The sequence below is a fragment of the Urocitellus parryii genome, chromosome 8, assembly GCF_045843805.1.
Source record: "Urocitellus parryii isolate mUroPar1 chromosome 8, mUroPar1.hap1, whole genome shotgun sequence".
Taxonomy (NCBI): Eukaryota; Metazoa; Chordata; class Mammalia; order Rodentia; family Sciuridae; genus Urocitellus; species Urocitellus parryii.
In genome coordinates, this window is record NC_135538.1 from 120,974,944 (window position 1) to 120,995,299 (window position 20,356).

The window sequence follows — 20,356 nt, forward strand, 5'->3', positions numbered from 1 at the left end:
ATTCTATCCCAAGAACACTGAACATCTGCCAGTCACTACCCCAGTGAGGCCAAAGCATCCCTAGTAATTCACTACCCAAACCAAGAAAGAGAAAATAAGTTGGGAGCAATATGAATTGAAGACCATCTTCGGCCCTCTACTACTCTGCTCAGCTACAGCTGTTCATCAGTGGCACAGGGACACGAAGTTCAGAGACAAGGAGCAGGGAAGGAGTAGGAAAATGAAGTACCCTGCCCACAGACAGAAAACTATTTTTGCTCATAGTAGTAATGTTGAATTTTATGATGGGAATAAGAAACTGATTTGAGTGGTAGCTATTGCCTCACCAATCTGGGGCATGGGATGGGGAGAGGCTATCATTTAAACATTTCAAAATATAAAAGTGATCACTCTCAACTGGAAGAAAGATATCAAATGTAGTTCTTCAGCACCAAATTCATAGGTACAGAAGTCTGCCCAGACAGCACACTGCCAGAGTCTGCCCAGACAGCATACTGCCAGCCAGATGCTTGCCATCCACCATATTGCAGACTCTGTGGGCCAAAGCTTAGTTTCCACACCCAGCCCACAGCCCCTATAGGCACCTGCAGTGGTGTTTCCTGCTGGCGAGCCAGAAGGCACTGTCACACGCATAGCAGTGGGCAGCCAGGTGGTCAGGGAGCCAACAGGTCATCTGCAAAACAGATGGGGCCAGGTTAGTGTGACAGGATGGGCCAGGCAGCTGGAGCCAACAGAGCCATGCTGGGGGCAGCAAGAGTCACAAGGACCGTATTGGCTCTGGAAGCACCAGCCCAGCAGGTCTGATGCCAAAAGTACAAGAAAGGAGTCCAAATCGTTTCCCTGAAGGGGACTCCAATCTCCCCTGAGATAAAGTGGCAGCATCACCTTAGGTTGCTGTGAGGGCTGGCAAGGGTCCAGTTCACAGAGGCAACGTAGACAGAGGGCCAACCTGCTGAGTCTCTCTGGCTCAGAAATGATGGGCCTGATGTGGGTTCACAGGAGCTGAAATACCAGAAGCTCAGGACTAACTGTGCTATGAGGTTCTTCCTTGGTAAGGGGCATGGGGCAGAGATGGGGCTCAAGAAAAACCACCAAATAGTTGCATGGATGGCACTGAGAGCAGGGGCTGAGCCTGTACCTCTGTGTCCTGTTTATCCACCTGCTCCCAGCTGGCTTCAGAGAAAATCTCTGTGCTGCAGCGAGACAAACAGTTCTGATCCAGATTGCTTTCCAAGTCAGGGATTGAAGTCTGTTGGCAAACAAACACAGCTGAACAGAATGAACCCAGTCTCCTCCTAAAAGAAGAAGAAAGGGCTTGGTGAAGAAGGGAGCACTGAGGACTAGGTGCAGGCCTAAGTACTAGGGCTACCAAATCTGAGATGCATCAACCATTGGGCCTTGGGCTAAACAGGTGCAGAGATGATGCTGGGCTCAGTTGAAAGGAGATACCCAGGTTGTGTGCACTGACACTGGAGTCAAAACATGGACCTTAGGGTTCCAGGAAGTATGTGGGAGAGAAGTGACCAGGATGGATTGGGAACTGAATTCCCAGTGTAAGCTGCCCTGGTGAACCTGCTGATCCAACCACGCCACTTTGTAAAAATAGTGCTTTGGGCATGGCCTTTCTCTGAAGGATTCTTTGCAACAATGAGAAATCATCATTAGTATGAAGTAAAGGCCAAAAAGTTACTTTGGATTGAAAGTCATTGGATGTGCCCGCCTTTAATGTACAATGACTGCTTCAGAGCCCAGTTCACAATTGCCCTTGACAAGACCCACCAAAGAAGAGAGCCCCTCTTTGAAAACCCTACTCTGTTACTCTCTTTTCTGATTGGCAAGCTTCATCAGTTAGAAACCAATCCCTTCTCTCCATTTTTACTGCCAGCATCTATCAAAAAGTGGATACAAACATTTGTTTGAAAAAAAAAAAATCTAACCTTCAAAGTCACAGCCCACATCTGGGAAGGCTATCAATTTACTAGTTTTTAATGTAGGACAAGCACTACAATTTCACAAAATATTTGGCATTACTCTTAAATTGTCATTCTGAAAACAGAGAATCCTCTCTCTGAAGAGATCTGAAGGTCCATGTAGTGCATGCTCTTTCCTTTCTCTAACTGCCCAAACAAGACATGAAAGTAAGCAAAGCAGAAAAGAGACAGTCTTCCATTTATAGGGCTGAGGCTGATCTTCAGCCTCCATGAACCGGGGTACTTTAAACCTTTTCAATTCATTTAGAAATCCTCACCAGTCACCATGCACTGGGTAAAAAAGTGTGCCCATCCTCGTTCTGCCATCTTCTCTCAGACAGCTACAGAGGAACCATGACCCACTCACCACTTCATCTCCAAAGTCCCCATTGAAACGCAGTGATCCAGTCAGGTATTGGCTCTCCAGGCAACTCTTCAGCTCCTGGACTTGTTTCTTCAAGGTCTCCACTTCCTGCTGGTGGCCTGACTCGATCTGACGCAGGCACTGTTGGATTGTGTCTGTGTACACAGGCATGCCATCATCATCCAGGTGGCTGCGGGAAGGGTGCTCAGGGCTGCTGACTGCAGATGGCCTTCCCGAGTGGCTATGCAGCCACTTGTGGTGCAAGTTTCTCGAGTGTAAATGGACAGAGCTGCAGCCTGTGGCAGACAGCTGGCGGCTCAGCGAGTCCTTGCTCCTCCCAGCCTCTGCATTGGCACAGTGCCCATTGGGTGTGGAGTACTTCTGGAGGGTGCCAAGTGCTGGGGGCTGCTCTGAGGCCTTGTTTTCAGTCTCTGGGGCACCGTTACACACAAACCCCTCTTTACATTTGGCTAAAGGCAAGGCACAAGGGGCCCGTGTTGGGCTAAGAGTGCTGCCAGGAGAAGTCGTGTGTACCACAGACCCCCCTGTGGCTTCTCAATGAGGCTCCTCTCAGCAGGCCTGGGCTCCAGTGCTGGGGGAAGCACGTCTTTGCCACTGAACCTGCCAGTGATAACAAGGCAAGGCTTACAATGGACCTGGGGTCCACTTTCTGACTTCACATTATCTTCCATCAACATATCCATGGAACTGTCCATGTTTGGTCCTCTGGTCTCAAAAGGGACTTGGGAAGGTGGCAGAGAACTAGACAGTGGGGTACTATAACCAACTTTTACATCTACTGGGATGGAAGGAGCTGCATCCTCCTGGTTCTCTGCAATATCCTCTATTGGAGGCTGCTCCAAAGGAACCTCCAGAGAATCCTCTCCCCTGTAGGGTTCCTGGAGTGAACTGGAGAGAACACTGGGCCCACCCTGCTCTTCAGGAATACCCTGTGAGAATAGAGACAGGCTGGAGTCTGGATGGCTCCTCAGAATAGCAACCCCCAACTCTGCTTCTTGGTAAAGTACAATGGCTGAGCCCTCAGTTGCGATCCTGTTCTCCTCTTTGATCTGTGGCATCTCCACACTACCCCTGTGTGCAGGCACTTCACCCCCACTCTCTTCTTTGGTGGCCTCTTGCAAAATGTTCTCCATCTGCTCCTCAGCCACCCCAGCTGCCACGGACAGCACAGCACCCCGGGCACCCGGCTGGGCTTTCCTAGGCTGTCAGCAGAAGGCTCCTCTCCAGGACCAGCAAGGTTGCTCAGTTCCAGAGAGCGCTGGTGCTCCTGCCACTTCTCATTCAAGCTGGGGTCGCTGCTTCGCCGGCTGGCCAGAAGCACTGTGCTGTCGCAGGCTATGGTCAGATTTTCAAATGATCTAGTCTTTGGTAGGCTAAAAGAAAGAAGTTTGGGAAAAGTGAGAATCTTGGAGCCTATTCAGAGGAAATCAGGAGACAACAGGTTTTAACAAGCTGGAGCTATGACATTTCAAATAATGTTCTGGAGTGCAAAGCTCCCTCATAAGTCCTCCTATCTGCACTGCCTCTACACTATGCCCCATCCATACAAATAAGTTAACAGCAAATTTTATTTTCAAAAGGCATTCTCCCTAATGCTGTTGTGTTTCCTCAACTGGGGGCAAGGTCATACTGCTGATTCTTTGATATTACAGTATTTTAATATATTAGCCAATCACTCTGAATTTAATAAAGCTAATTCATAAGTAGCAAAGCCAACATTTCTATCATCTCACAGCATTTGTTTTCAAGCTCAGAAGACAAATCAGGGCAGGGAGGCAGGAGCAGAGAGTAGTGGATGAAATACAAACCAGGGTTCACAAAGAGCACAGAGGATGTACTCTATCACTGAGAAACTGCTTGGTGCATGTCGTAGAACAGGGCCCAACTCACTTCTGGAAACTAGGCTGTTTATTATCTTCCCAGAGAAAACTTTAGAGACCTAAAAACATGTTGTGGAGCCAGACAATATCATGATCTTTAACCATCCCTGGCATGTTCCCATACAGGAATATACCCACACAGGATCTGAGGCTTGTGGCATCACCCCTGGGCTCACCGGCTCAGAGGAGGATCATCAGGGCTGGTGCCTGGGACTGGATATGGTGCACAGCTGTCATCCACAGGGGTAGAAAGAGACGGGCAGGGCAGATATACTGCACTCCACAGCATCAGGTTATGCACATGGCACACAGGGTACAGTACCTGAAGAGGGGAAGAGGACACAGATTTAAATATGTCCCAATAAGAATTTTAGAAATATCTGGAAAGATCAAGAATATACACCCAGCTCTAACACCCCACAGCACTAGGACACTGATCTCTGGGGAAGCAGCATCAGTGGATAGAGAGCTATCTCCTAAAAAGGCCAATAGAGGACTAGAGATTCTGTTTGGCAACATTTTTCACCTAAGCACCTCTTATGGGCATGAAAGTCTGAAAGGATCTTTTAAAGGTCCATTTTTTCATTAAGTATTTCTCAGGTCATCTTTATTGAATGACTAACTTTCATCAGCTTGATTTGCTGCATAAGAAAGTGAGTCATTCTGTTACAGTGATTATTTGTTTCCTGTATAAAAGCCTGGCTTCAGCAGAAACTGCCAAACCTGCTTTATAGGATCATTTAAATTAATCATATGAAAAGGAGGGTATTTTCTTCTTGCCCTGTTACTCCTCCAGGAGGCAGGGTGAAGGAGGGAGAGAAGCAGTTGGCTTAAATCTTTGATTTGATTATTTAAATGTAATGAGAAGCATATAAATAGCCCAGTTAAGCAATATAACTTCTGATTAACCTGCTTTGATTTCTTATGGGTTTAAGATGCATTCTGAACAAAGGAATTTTACCATCTATTGACACGCAAATGTATGTGCCCCTTTTCTCTGCTGAACAGAAGGTATTCCTTTGAGAAATAAAGTCTTAAAGGGCCTGCTAGCTCTCAAATGATCAGAGAATCACATACACATAATCAGTATCAGACCCAGTTCTGTGCTGAGACAGAAGCTGCAGAGGATATCATCACCTGGTACATGAGGAGGTGCCAGGGGCCTAGGAACAGCTCCTTCTGAGATATGAGAAGCACCCAGAAAACAACTTAAGTGCTCTTCCACCAGTTAAACAAAACATGCTACGAATAAATTAATCTCTGGAGGAAGTGCCAGAAAAGATTGGTGTCTAGGGTGGCAAAGTAGAAATGTATATTAAAACACCCTAAGCAAAGTGGTCAGAAGCAGGTCAGAGCATCATCAGGAAACAGTTCTTTCTGAGAATAGTAAGGGAAAATGGAAACAGCTCATCCATAGATAGAGATGCCTTCACAAAAAGAAGCACTATTCAAACAGGCTCCCATATGTCCCCCACCCCAAACTCATTCTGCTGATGACAGAGGAAAGACTGAAGGATACATACGACTTCTGACTGAGCGGAATACAGTAGGTTTTTGAAAGCCTTGTTGCCAGTCCGAAGAAGTGACCATACAGAACATGTTCATTCCTGAGTATGCTTTTCACCTCTCTCCTTGGCATTGTTGCACAGGAATGTTCCAAAGAGGCAGGAATATGTATGCTGCACCAGTTTCACCTATGGGAGTCCAATGAGGCAAAATCATGCAGTAGGGCACACATGGGAGCCCAGCAGAGCCATCTACCCCGACATGTCTGAAAGCACATCAGTTTACGCTGTCAGGATAGGGAAGCCCGGTTGGTTACACAATAGCCTCCTCTTCATGCCACCTACTCCAGGGCCTGACTCTATCCACCAGCATTCCTGAGTTAAAGATAAACTGGTACACCCCCATTCCTCTTAGATTCCCTGTTCAACAGTCTCTGAGCTTCTGAGTTAACAGCCATCCTCAAGAGCAGCAGAGCACAGAAGCTGGGTGCAAGAGCAGATCAGTGTAAAACTGTGTCAAAGCTGAAAGCAATTTTTAAAACTATTTGTTTATTCCACAAATCATTACTGAACATTTCACTTACCCCAGGAATGACTACAGGTACCAGAGGTGATGAATATGCAGCAATTATCAACCAGCTTTCCTGCCCTGATGTAGCTTACTCTAGCTAGGGCAGAGGTGACAAATACTATGAAGAACAATAGGACAGGGTGAGAGGGGTCTAGGCTGTGGGAAGGCCTCACTGGTTGAGACCTGATAGAAGGAAGAGAGGAGGTCATGTGGGTATCTGATGGAAAATGCTCTAGGCAGAGGCAACCACAAGCACAATGGCTGAGGGGAGTACATTTACAGTCTGAGAAATAGTTAAGAGGCCAGTAGAAGGGAGGGAGGGATAGGAGGAAACAAGCCTAGAGAGGTAACCTCTAAGATGGCCTTTTAAACCATTTTAAGGACTTTGGCTTTTATTGTATGAAATATAGTTACTGGAGGTTTCTGAGCAGGGGATGACATGGTCTGTCTAATGTTTTAGAAGGACTAGCTTGACTCTATATGAAATGAGAGTAGGAGATAATGGTGGCTGGACCAGTGTGACATAGTAGAGGTGACAATAAATAATAGGTTTTAGACACATTTTGAAAGCAGAACTGCAGACTCTAATAGACTGAATGTGAAATAAGAAGGAAGAGTTGAAGATGGCATAAATGTTTTGCCCTAAATGACTGGAAGGATGAAGTTGCCATATGGTGAAATGGAAGACTCTTACAAGATTAAGTTTGTGGGGAGATGTAGAAATCAAGAATCAAGTTTTAAATGAATTAAGTTTGAAATGCCATTAAGACATCCAAATAGAGATACCGAGTGTTCATGATTGTGGCTGAAGTTAAGTGTAGAAGTCGAAGCTGAATGGATTCTCATCACATGGAGAACAATTAAAGCGACTAGACTGGGTGAGATCCTTCAAGTAGTTACATGGAAAAGTAGCCTGGAGGATGAACCCTGGGGCATTCCAAGATTCAGAACTAGGGAGACGAAGAGGAATCAGCAAAGCAGACAGAAAGGACCAGTCAGAGAGGAAGAGGAGAATAAGAGTGGTAAGTGTAAGAGGTCAACTTGAAGAAAGTATTTCAAAAAAGAAACTGAACTGTGCCATTAAAATTGGTGGATCAAAGAGATAAAGACTAAGCACTGATCACTGGGTCAGCAACATGAAAGATCATTGGTAACCTTAACAAGAGTAGCTTTGGCAAAGTGTTATGGTGCATGCCTTCCTGGAGTGGGCTGAAAAGAACAGAAGAAATTTGAGATAGCTAAATAGGAGCTCTGCAGTAAAAGAGACCACAAATTCAGGATAATAGCTGGAACAGAATGCAGGACCAAGAAAGGGTTTTGATAAGACAATATATATATATATATATATATATATATATATATATATATATATATATACACATTATACTTTGCCTGTATGTTTACAGCTGTGATCTGGGAAATGGAAATATGGCATTGCAGAAGGAAAGAGGAGAAATGCTGGAGCTAGCTAGCAGGACAGATGGGAGGAGATGAGAACTGTGTATAGCAGAACAGATGGGCTAAAAAGGACAAGGATAGTGCATCTTTTATCAAAGGAGAAGGGAGAAGAGAACTTTGGAGACAGTAGGGGCTTTGGTAGATGGATTGGAGGGAATATGGGACACACTAATTGCTTCTATTTCTAACTACTATTTAGGGTTTCTATCATCTCTTTTAAAAAGCTAAGTTTAAAACAACTCAAGGTTTACAAGAAAAAAATGGTACATCTGGATTCACTAAGTAAACAAATGCCTACTTATTATTGTTTTCAAGTAAAAATAGGAGAAAATAATGACCCCTCTACTTAAATTATAAAAAGGCTACATACTTTCATGTGAAAATTGGACCACTAATATTTGCATAAGTATCACCTCCAATTTTGATGGTTCCCAAAATGTAGAATCAGGAGCCCAAACTCACAAGGAATGCTTCATTGAACTCAAAAGAGCAAGGAAATTGCCTCTAAAGCTGACCTCCTCTCTTCCTTCTATCAGGTCTCAACCAGAGAGGAAAAAAAAAATTGGCAATCTTTGTTTTATAGACAAAAAACTAAGACCTACAGTAGTAAAGTCACTTTGCCAAGGTCACAAACTCAGTTTGTGGCAGGTCTCCTGGGTTCTCAGCCAGGCACCTTCTATGCCTCATCTTACAGGAAAGGGTGCTGCCAGATGGGTCCTGGAATTGTGTAGGAATTGCAAATAGCAAATCCCAAAGGAAAGTAGGAAGCTCTTTTCTTCAGTCTGCCCACAAAGGACACTTGCTTTAACCTAAGGGCTGAATGGAACAGGAATGAATTTAATCCTTTGCTACTAAAAGTCAATACAAGTGGTTTAGGCAGTACCTGATTTAATAAATCCAATAAAGAGTGCAGCAAAACTCAATGTGATCATGAGATCTACTGAATAGGACCCAGGGAAATGACTATGGGTTTTAGCACAAACTCTAGAAAAAATGAATTCTGTCTTCTCTGGCACCAACTCTAGCTTCCTGAAATAGTAGAACAGGGGCTTTTAAATATTTATTGTCCATATTTGTTTTACAGAGCTCTGCTCCTAATTTATCTTGTATTCAAGTAGTACCCTTGCAGAGGGTATTACTTCACCTTCCTTATTACAAATGCCAACCATTCATTTTTAATGAGCAATAAAAATCATGATAATGTTCTCAGTAAATAAAAGAGTAGTTTAGAAATCAGAAGCAAGAATAAAAGAAACTGACCTAATGACAAGTTTAACCCATTTTAGAACATGAACAGTAAACTGACTTTTTGTTGTAAAACAACCCAGTTCATAGCAAATAAGTGTCACAATAGGATTTCAGAAAACAAAGAATAAAAATGCTTTAGGACAAAAACAACATGAAAGAGAAAGGGTGGGAGTCCCAGCACAAACAAGGCGATGCTTCCATTCTAAAAAGGACTGAGATTTTTTTTCCTGTGCTGCACATTTAAAAATGTTTCAAAGGGCTGGTTTTTCTTCCATCTCTGCTCTATGCTGCCTTGTTCCTGATGCAGAAAGAATATGTAAAAAGGCTAAAAATGTAACTTAAGTATACCATGAATCAGGAGAGGATACCTCCAAATTTAATTAACAACAAAAAAAGAGCAATGTAAAACTAAAGTCTTACTTTCCAGGATCTGGCGTCTGTGTGCACAGCAACCTCAAAGACTGAAAACTCCTCCGGATAGAATGAATGTTTGCCATCCCCATAAACACAACTTCACAGTTCAGGTAATAATCTGGAAAGAATAACAATAAACAGAACACAAATATGTTGAATTTAAAGCCTGCATGACCAAATTTAAAATATGCAAATTGGCTATAAAACAAATCCATTGCAGCTGCTAATTAATGAAACTGCAATGTTGTGATGCTTGACAATTAATCCAGTGCTTTATTCAAAGACGCAAACAGCACTTGCATTTTAGCTGTCTTTGTAAAAGAGGTGGAAAAGAAAGGTTAGAGCTGTAAAGAAGGTACTAACAAAATAAAAGCTATTATGTTTTAAAAGAAAGACCTATAAACTTCCATCTCATCTTTACTTCCTGGGCCTCATCTATTTGTGGCTCTGGAATCTCTCTGAAAAGAATCTGGCAGAACAGTGCTTTCATGCATTTAAATTTTACCTTGGTACAACTGCTTCCAATTTCCAGCTCAGGTCACATCTAAATAAGGAGCTTGGTACCTCTTCCTGCACCATCAGCCACAAGTGGTACCAAGGAGTCCCTCCTCAGAGAAAGCCACCATTCAAACAGCAAAGGTGTTACAAGTCAGGACAATTTTCACCCCAGGTTTTCTAAGGAAAAAATCCCCACATGGAGTTTGCCAGGAGGCCAGTAAGGAGCATACCCACTGTCAAAGGCAACAAAAAGCTTTAAGAAGACTGAGAAATAGAGCCACTAAAGCAGCATCCAAATGTAAACAAGTCTTATGGAAGATTTGCTTTCTTTATCACCTAAAGGTTGGCAGGAAAGGTAGATTATTTGGCTTCACTGCACCTCCTCCTCCATATCTGCTTGGAAAAGAACACACAATTTTAAGAATACAAAGAGAAACTCTGGCTCTCTCAAGAAAGAAGGGGAGAAATATTGCTTGTCACTTATTTCAAATTGAGTACTAAGTCCAGGTTGGGCATGGGCTGGACTCATAAGGAGATAGTATTTGAGGACCATGCACTATCCACCTTACTTGGGCATTTGCAGCCTCCTCCTTTGGCTCGGTTTGCCACAGCTGCTGCATAGGAGCGAGCATCCAAGATCAAAAGCTTCTGCAGTTGGATGGCTAAACTCTCTGCTCCTGAAGCATTTGATAGAGAAGAATCTACGGACATCAGGAAGGGGGGACGGGTAAAAACTAAATAAACCTGTGTCTCTGAGAACTGTAAAAACTAGAACCAGAGACACATGTTGTAGTACCAAAAAACTCAAATGAAACCTCCTAACCAGACCTCGATAGATGAACTACTCTTCTTAGTTTATTTTCTATTTTCCCTTCTTATTAAAAGTTAACAATTCATTTTCCAAAACCAACTTCTGAGGTAAACATGGAGATCCACATAGCCCAACCTCCTATATCTCATTTCTACACCTATAGTCCAAAACTTGGTACCTCCCTACAGGAGTATAGATACACTACAAGTCCCCATCACACTCATACTCCATTCTTGTCATGACAGTCAGGCTTGAAACAAAGAGTCTTCTGGTTCTTGGCCAAGACTCAAGACTCCTCAAATAATCCCATCAAATTCTCTTCCAGAAAGCTCTTCTAAAGAAAAGGCCACTTCGGGCTGGCATTGTAGCACAGTGGCAGAGCACTTGCCTTGTACATATGAGGCACTGTGTTTGAGCCTCAGCACCACATAAAAATAAATAAAATACAAATATTGTGTCCATCTACAACTAAAAAAAAAAGAAAGAAAGAAAAAGAAAAAAGAAAAGGCCACTTCAAGAAAAGTTTCTCATATACTATAAAACTGCTGCTATGGGTGCAGGTAGCACCTTACCAAACACCACATCGGAAAGGTCTCCCCCATTAGGAAACTCTTGGGAACTATTCCTAGTTGAAGGCTTGCTGCCACCACTGGATTGGAAATCAGAAGCACAAGCTTTGGCTACTGACTGCACGAAGTGCTCATCATCTGCATTTCGCCAACCCCACCAGCTGACCTCTGGCTGTCCACAGTGGGCAATGACAGCTCCATTGCTCTGGTGCCTGTGCCAGGAACAAGAGAAAACAACTGTATCATCCTAAGGGTACATATTTAGGGAGGCCCATTCAAATGCTCTGCACTCATATAGAGAGTAAGGTAGAGAAGTTTAAGCACATTAATGAACAACCTACTCTAGGTAAGTCCTGAACTGGCTTCAAGTTGTCTCAATATTAAAGAGGGCAAGAAATGTATACACCAACAATAACAACAAAACCTGTATGTATCTTTCTCAAGTACCATACCATCACAGAGATCTCTGTAAAGTTACTTACAAAATGAATAGAGAAATATTCATTTAGAGAAAATAAATGAATACTCATAATTTCAATATTTGAATATTGTATTTCTAGGAAATAAGGTAAAAATGATCTACAAATACTACATTAATTTTCTAGTCAATAACTAACTCCTCCTTTCTGATATGGTACCTAAATACCCTAGAATAATATATGCTGAACTGGAGGGGAAAATGTGTTGCTTCACTGACTCCCGAGGGTCTACTGCAGCAACTGTGCACTTATGGCCGGCTTGGGCTTCTTTTTTTTTTTTTTAAACCAAAAGATTGAACCCAGGCATGCTTAACCACTGAGCCACATCCCCAGCTGCCCCCTAACAGCACGCTTTTAAAACATTTTATGTAGGGTCTTGCTAAGCTGCTTAGGGCCTCATTAAAGTTGCTGAGCCTTCTTCCCCCCACTCTCCCCGACACACCCCAAACAGAGCCTACCTTTGGAACTGAAAACACTTGCCTAGACAAAATCTGAGATTTCATGAGTCAAAAATTGCTCTTATTTAGGCAGATGGCTCAATAAGCCCACTATCCTTCCTCAGGCTCTTAGTAAAAGAACAGCAACCTCAATAAATCATACTCTGACAGATCTTTTTTCCCAAAGCAGAAATCATACTCACAGTCTACTTTAAGATGCTATTAAAACCCAAAGTGTTTTCTAATTAGGCAATTATAGCAATTAAAAGGTTAGAAAAATTATTTAGCACTAAAAAGGAATAAAGTTCTGATACATGCTACAACACTGATGAACCCTGAATATGTTATGCTAAATGAAATAAACTAGACACAAAAGGCCACATATTTTATGATTCCATTTATATTAAAGTATCCAGACTAGGTAGATAAAATAGATTGCTGGTTACCCAGGGGTAAGGGCACTGAGGAGGGAACAAGGAATGACTGCTAATGGTACAGAATGTCCCTTCCAAGTGATGAAAATGTACTAAAATTGATTGTAGTGACAGTTGAACAACTCTGAATACAGTATACTAAAAGTCATTAAACTGCACATTTTAAAAGTGTGAATTTTACATGGCATAGCTCAATTAAGCTATTTGTTATTGTTATAAAAGTAATCAGTTGGCAGTATTTCTATCACTTTAATAAAGAGAATGAGGAAAATTATAGAAGTTGAGATAGCCAATGGATGAGCCTCACTAAAACACTGAAAGCTTCAATTTTACACAGAAACAACTGTTTTGAAGTATCCCCAATTTATAGGTTAGGCAAGCCCTCTACATGATTAGGAGTTACTAATAATCACCACATGCACAAAGTGGGGAGCTGTGAATCGCACTACAAACGGTGCTCTTTTCACCATCTTGCTATGTTAGAGCAATCTCTGTCTTCAGTTATAAATCCAATTAAGTGTTCTCTCATCACAGCAGGAGAAAGCCCCAATCAGGCATTGGTTCAGCATGGTGCTATCAAGTAACTGGCTACTGGCAACCTCAGGAATCATTACCGCAAAATACAAAATATAACACACATACATACACACACACACACACACACACATATAACATATTTACTGAATTTGGTGTCTGTCATATTCAGAAGCACTCTGCCACCTAGGCTGGTAGAACAGAGAGTGATAGAATGTCCCAAACATACTTCATGTACCCCTTAAAAAAAAAAAAAGCTGCCAACTAACCTAGCAACCCAGTTTGGTACTCAGATAAAAGATATATGTTCTCTAGTTTGAGTCATTTACATCAAATAAGAATATTAGTTGAGATACATATGTAGATATATAATAAATCACTATATAGTTAGTGTGTTTCAAAGAATACGTAATAATTTCTGAAGACATAAGGATTTCTAGACATTAAACAAAAACTAATGAAATGTGTATCAGGAATTATAAGTTTGCCTTTCTAAAATAAAAAAAAACAGCTAATCCACTTGATTAACTGGTGTATTAAAAATAGATGATTGTGAAAACACCTAGAAACATGAATAATATTAAATGGAAGAACCACATATAAAATTATATATCAATGATTACAAGTAAAGACCATTTTTAATATAGAGTGGGTATAAATATTCCTGTATTATAATAGCTGATGTGGTTATAAATAACTTTTAAAATTTCTTTCATATAAATTGTCTGGATTATGTTTAGTATACTTTCTTAAGTAAATAGTAAGAATTAGAAGGTTTATGATGCTTTAAAATTAACCTTCATCTAATTTTACTGTTTCAACACTAAATATAAAGGAGGAATTACAATTTTATTTTTAAGCAAGATTCCAAAACAGTAGTTTTAATCTAAATTTTGTATTTTATATAATATTCAACATAAGTTAAATTTAAATTAACCATAACAAGTTAACAGAAAAGAAATATCAAAATCTATTGCCAAATAAACAATGTCATTTCATTAAAAAAAAAAAAAAGATATATGTTCTGGGGCTGGAGTTGTGGCTCAGCAGTAGAGCACTTGCTTACCATGAGCAAGCTGCTAGGTTCCATTCTCAGCACCACATAAAAATAAATAAATAAAATAAAGGTATTGTGTCCAACTACAACTAAAATATATATTTTCTTAAAAGATATATGTTCTGAGACAGAACAACCAGTTCCAGAAAACCTATCTGGCTTTACAAAAGCTATACCATGAACTTTCATTTGTAATCTTTTGAGAGACTTTCTCTGAAAAACTATAATTAAGAGTTTTCACTTGTATATATATACTTTATGGTCTCTACAAAGGGAAAAAAAGCCCTAGAGTTCATGCCCTCTAGAACAAATTTTAGAAAAGAAAAAAGGCTTCTTATTTTTATTACACTCTAGTTTTTCTTCAACTAGTATTCTTAGGCTTCTCTGCCAAAAGGGAGATTCAATCACAGCCTTTAACTTAGAAAATGAGAGTACTTCCCCCTTGTGTTCAAAGCCAGCAAATGCCTGATCTAAACCAGTTGCTGGCCAGAGCAATGACTGGCTTCTTTCCCCATTCTAATGGGAATGATCATTAATTAAGAGTAATAAATCCCTTCAGTTTTAACTGCTCTCCAATTCTTGTATCATCCTTACCACTTGAGTGATAGGTAAATTTGGTGACCTACTGTTTTAGGACTGTCTGAAAATAAGAGTGATGAAAACTGAGATTGAAAACTTAATGGGTTCTACTGAGCCATAGCAAAAATCTTTCCATCTGTACTCAGGGTGAGCATCAGAATTTGCCTTCAATGAACTAAATGAAAATCTGGTTATCTCCATAAGATCTCCACAAGGAGAGAAATCCCTTCCTACAACCTCGATATTTCAGTGGAATGCCTCCTGGCATCAGAGAGTTTCTAACTAATCCATTGACTTGGACCAATTAGTCTGTAAACTGGAAAAATGAAATGGAGAATGCTATAGGATGTAATCATTACTTCCTAGAAATTTTAACATGATAGTGTAAAAACTGAAATAGTCACTGAATTATAAAAGCAGGGTTCAAGTATACAATCTACAATCTGCTCCAAACATTTCTTAAAGAAGAAGCCCAGTGTTTATAGGTACTCATTCAGATGTCACAGTACATCTGCAAAGTAAGATCTATCTATCATTCCCCTTCTTCTCATTAGGAAAAGACTGGGATCAGCTCGGAGACTTACTCAAGGGCACAGCAAAGAATGTCAAAATAGGCTTGACCTCCAGTCTGTGTCTCCAAAACTTGTAATCCATCACCATTCTACCATCTCCTTCTAGAAGGTGCATTCCTTGGTTCTCACAGCTTGGATATTTGAAATCTTCAACCAAGTTCAGCCCCACCCTTTTTCTCTAAATGCTCTCTCTCAAAACAAAATTCTTCCTCATGCTAAAGTGTCAATCACAAAGATAATCACAGATGATTCAACACTATTCTCAAGACTCAATTTCTAGGACTCACCTCTCTCAATCTAAAAGCCCTGATAATATCTAAAGATAAATGCAGTACCAGCACATGATCTTCTCACAGAACGAACTAGGAAGGATCTTGAAATAACAAGTCCATCTGCTTTTCTATTAAAATTTTCTCATCAGTGTCAACTGAATCACCAGCTAATGCACAGGATGCATTATCAGTGTGTTACTAAAAAAGCAGCTTTAGCAATAAGGAAGCACAGACTTGCCTGGAAAGTTCTCTGAACTGTTCCCTCCCTAGATTAGCAACAGCAGAGAGAGCACACCACAAGTAACGAACAAGCAGTAGCACCAACCAAAGCTGGGGCTAATCCAGCTTACACTTACCTGTAGACAACGGCAGGGATACATTTCCAGAACCTGAAGCTTGCTACACTTTCAAGCTCTTTATCAGTGATCCAGGCAGCCACTAGGAGCTCTTGTAGATAACTATCACATAACCTAATAAGAAAGATGAAAAGGGGGATGGGGAAGGGAGGGAAAGACACTAGGTGAGCCAGCACAGAGATTCTGATCATGCTATTACAAAACCACTTAAAAGGCAAGGAGGCATGAGTTGAGTTTTGGTCTCAATAGAATGAAGCACGATAAATGTTTGCTTATATATCTCTTGGATTGTTGCTTTTGATGTTACCTTTGAGAATCTGGCAATCTATCCAAGACAGCAAGATGTAGGGGAGTTTAGGGACACTCTCCTTATTTATCATAATTCTCTGTTGTAACAAATACATAGGTAATTTCTATCTACACAAGACCCAATTATTGGGGCAGGGGGTTCACCTCTAACAGACTTTTAGTCATTCAGACTTTTGTTAAAGGAAATGTGAAAAAGGATAAAGGTTCACAATTTCAAGTTTCCAAAGACCTTTTATGAGTAATTCATTCTTTGATTTGAACCAAACAGATTGTCCTAATTACAGGTAACAGGAGCAGCCTTGAGTATAAAGAAACAATACCACATTCCAGTGTAGGTGCACACTCACAGTCTCCTTGAGAGCCAAGTTAGTAATGTGAATGAGCTAATAATCATAATGTCTATAAAACACACTTCAGAACAAATTATATTCAAGAAGAAAAAAAATCTTTTTTTTTTTTTAAAGAGAAGACGTTAGCTGCATGCCAGTCAAGCTGGTGTCAAAGGAAGCTGTTTTTTTCTGATAAGTTTGTATTTACAGGACAATCTCTCTCTGTGGGTAACCCAATCTTCCTTTTTAACAGCAAAGCGAAGCTTGCCACAGACTTTAATCCACATCTTAACACACACAAACTCTACCACCTCCACCACCACCACCCTCTACTCTAGACTATTCTATGCATTAGAGGAAGAAATAGAACAATGCACTGGATTGGGAATTGGGGATTTTGATCACTTTGCACCCTTCTCCTTATGATAATCATTTTCTTAATTTCCAGAAGACAAAAATATCATGAATTAAAAAGCCACTAAACTAAGAAAACAGCTATGATCAAGAGCAGTTATACAAACTTTCTAACACCTACCCCATAAATTTAGCCTGGGACACAATGATCATGATTAATATTCTAACCATTAGTTTCATTCCTTTCATTCTGTTTTAAACTCAAGATATTTGGCTCTCACTCTTCCTTTTATATAACTTTGCAATGACCCAAAGACTGATTTTAGAGTGGAACTAGTAGACTCAAAGATAAGAAGTTAATTTTTAAAATCCATATTAGGGATTTTGTTTTTAAATAATTAATTTTGTGTGTGTGTGTGTGTGTGTGCGAGAGAGAGAGAGAGAGAGAGAGAGAGAGAGAGAGAGAGAGAGAGAGACCTGCACAATGTATAATGAACCTATTATTTTCCTAATGACCAATATACAAGCTTTAAAATGCTCACATGCATTCTTGTGCAGTACCCAGGATTGAACTCAGGGGCACTCAACCACTGAGTCCCATCCCCAGCCCTTTTTTCTTTTATTGAGAGACAGGGTTGCTTAGCACCTCACTTTTGCTGAGGCTGGCCTTGAACTCGGCAATCCTTCTGCCTCAGGCTCACAAGCCACTGGGATTGTAGGCATATGCCTCTGTGCCTAGCTTAATTCAGGTTTCTGACTCACCAATTTTTCTGAAAATTATGTTCATGTCCTTTAGGTACTACATTATCCAGAAGTCAGCCCTTAAGCAAGTACTAGCTGCTCACTCTGAGTAAGCAATTCCATTTTAGAAAAGGGGGGTTATAATCAGCAAAGCCTATAGTAATCTCGGGTTCTAAGGCTCTCCCTTCTCCAGTCTTCACTCTCCTTCTCTGCTGTGACTTGTCACTGAGAATAAGTAAAGATATGACAGACAGATCTGCAGACTGTGATTCTTCACAACACCCAGGCTTTTAACTCCATGGGTGAGGTCCATGTTAACAGCTGTATACAGGGGTGGGGTTGTGGCTCAGTGGTAGAGTGCATGTGTAAGGCCCTGGGTTCAATCCTCAATACAACATAAAGAGAAATAAATACAGGTATTGTGTCCATCTAGTACTAAAAAATATTTTTTTTAAAAAAAAAAAGCTGTATACAGTAACAAGCTATAGTTTTTTCAATGAAATTCTGTGATGGTCAGACACAAATAGACCAGGAAAATAGCTATCATAAAGTGAGGCAGCTCAAAGAACCAAAGGATGATTAGTGCTGCAAGGAAACTTAAGAAAAGGATATATTAATTTAAATTTTCTGGACAATTTTGTTTTACAGAAACTCAGATAACTAAAATCACAGTAGTTAATTGTCTTCTCCCCACCAAAGCACTTATATGTTTCAAGAAAACAAGTAATAGCTAAACATTTAATAATTATTACATGAATATTTAATGGGGAAATGATTATGATTTGAAGTTACTTTTATATCAATATACTAAAAGACCAGAATATTACTTATGTCCATTTCATAAGATTTAGAATGAAATTACAGTCACAAAAACTAGTTTCTGAAGGTTTTGTCACTGCTTTTCATTGATCCTAATTCTCATGTGATGCCAAGTGAGGATGAGAATAATGCTTACCTACAGGTACACACAATATGATCTAGACATACATGTGCAAAAAGAACAGAGGCCTGGAGGGATAGAAAGGAAGATTCCTGGATCACTTTCCACTCCAGTGGAAGCAAGAGAATGAAAGGCTCAAGAAGTACTTTGATGATCGTATAGTTAAACTTAATAAATAAAACCATTTCAAAGAAAATTCTGGGTTCAAGTGTTCTTCCACATGAGAATTGGGGTTTCTGAAAAAGGTGTTGGTTGTCAAACACAGTTTACAGGGACCCATATAACTCACTTATATTTCTCATTGATGTTAGAAAACCTCCAGTCATTGTTCATATCAAAACCCATTCGCTCCACTTCATTCTTAAACCTTGACGTTACATGATCCCCTAGGGACCACAGACAGCAGAAAGGAAAAAGTGAATATCATTTTGCAAAACAGAATAAAATCATGGTTACCTTGTTCCATTACAGTTAAAAATATGTTAAAAGACAGGAATTGTATAAATAAGTCCAAGTTATGATTTTTATAAAGAAAAGGAAAGAAATTTAATTTTGAGCAAGAATTGACTTATGTAATCTCTAATATCAACTATGAGGGCAACAGTACATAGCTCATTTTACAAAGAACAAACAGACTGGCAGATTAATTATGGCTTATCTCTCTGGCCCCAAAGCACATGTTCCTTCTTTTGACCATACTGATCACTTTCATACTTCGACACTCAGAGTGACATAATAAATAAAATTAATTAACAAGATCACCAGGAATAATAATGATCTACAATACTTCGTTTGAAACCTTCTGTGTCTCATTTCAGAACTTAAGAATTTTCTGAATTTTAAGATGGTGCATATATTATACTATTAGGTTCATGATCTCAACAGGAGCTAATAAAGCATTGATATTTTTTTCTTTTTGTATACCAGGGATTGAACTCAGGGGCACTCAACCATTAAGCCACATCCCCAGCCCTATTTTGTGTTTTATTTAGAGAAAGGGTCTCACTGAGTTGCTTAGGGCCTTGCTTTTGCTGAGGCTGGCTTTGAACTTGCAATCCTCCTGCCTCAGCCTCCAGAGATGCTGGGATTATAGCCATGCACCACCATGCCCTGCTGAATTTTTTCCCCCTCAGTGAACTACATGGGTAATTCATACCACATGGGATTAATAAAGCTACAAGTAGTTTCCTGTCAGCTCAGATCAGGTCAGGTCAAGTCATCGAACAGTAAGAGAAGCCTTTTGGTTTTTAGAGACTTTGAGATTACAGAACTACAGTAGTAGTCATGGAATCCCAATTGCCATTACCCAAATGCACCAAGAAACACAATACTAAACTAAAGTGATTGCTGGGCTCAGTGGCACACATCTCTTATTACAGAAACTTAGGAGGCTAAGACAGGAGGATCCCAAGTTCAAGACCAGCCTCAGCAACTTAGCAAGGCTGTAAGCAACTTAAGGAGACCCTGTCTCAAAATGAAAAACAAAAAAGGCCGGGGGTATAGCTCAATGGTAAAATGCCTCTGGTTTCAATTCCTAGAACCCCAAAATAGGTAAAATCTGGCTACTTTGCCCTGATGAATTTGGCTTTTTTCCTCATATGATAGCAATAAAGGTAAAAATGAACTTAACATAAAAGTCAGTAAGTCTGAAAAA

The 20,356-nt window shown here is 40.3% G+C and overlaps 1 protein-coding gene across 1 annotated transcript in view; it reads right to left on the reverse strand.

Moving 5' to 3' along the window:
* Nucleotides 1-20,356, reverse strand: part of LOC144256461 (phosphatidylinositol-3,5-bisphosphate 3-phosphatase MTMR3-like) — a 41,638-nt gene that overhangs the window by 2,167 nt on the left and 19,115 nt on the right. The window contains 13 exon segments of the mRNA XM_077801513.1: nt 585-673; nt 1,139-1,249; nt 2,338-2,879; nt 2,882-3,535; nt 3,538-3,728; nt 4,412-4,557; nt 5,759-5,929; nt 8,232-8,298; nt 9,444-9,549; nt 10,499-10,630; nt 11,313-11,521; nt 16,030-16,143; nt 18,992-19,088. Coding sequence (XP_077657639.1) covers nt 585-673; nt 1,139-1,249; nt 2,338-2,879; nt 2,882-3,535; nt 3,538-3,728; nt 4,412-4,557; nt 5,759-5,929; nt 8,232-8,298; nt 9,444-9,549; nt 10,499-10,630; nt 11,313-11,521; nt 16,030-16,143; nt 18,992-19,088 — 2,629 coding nt within the window.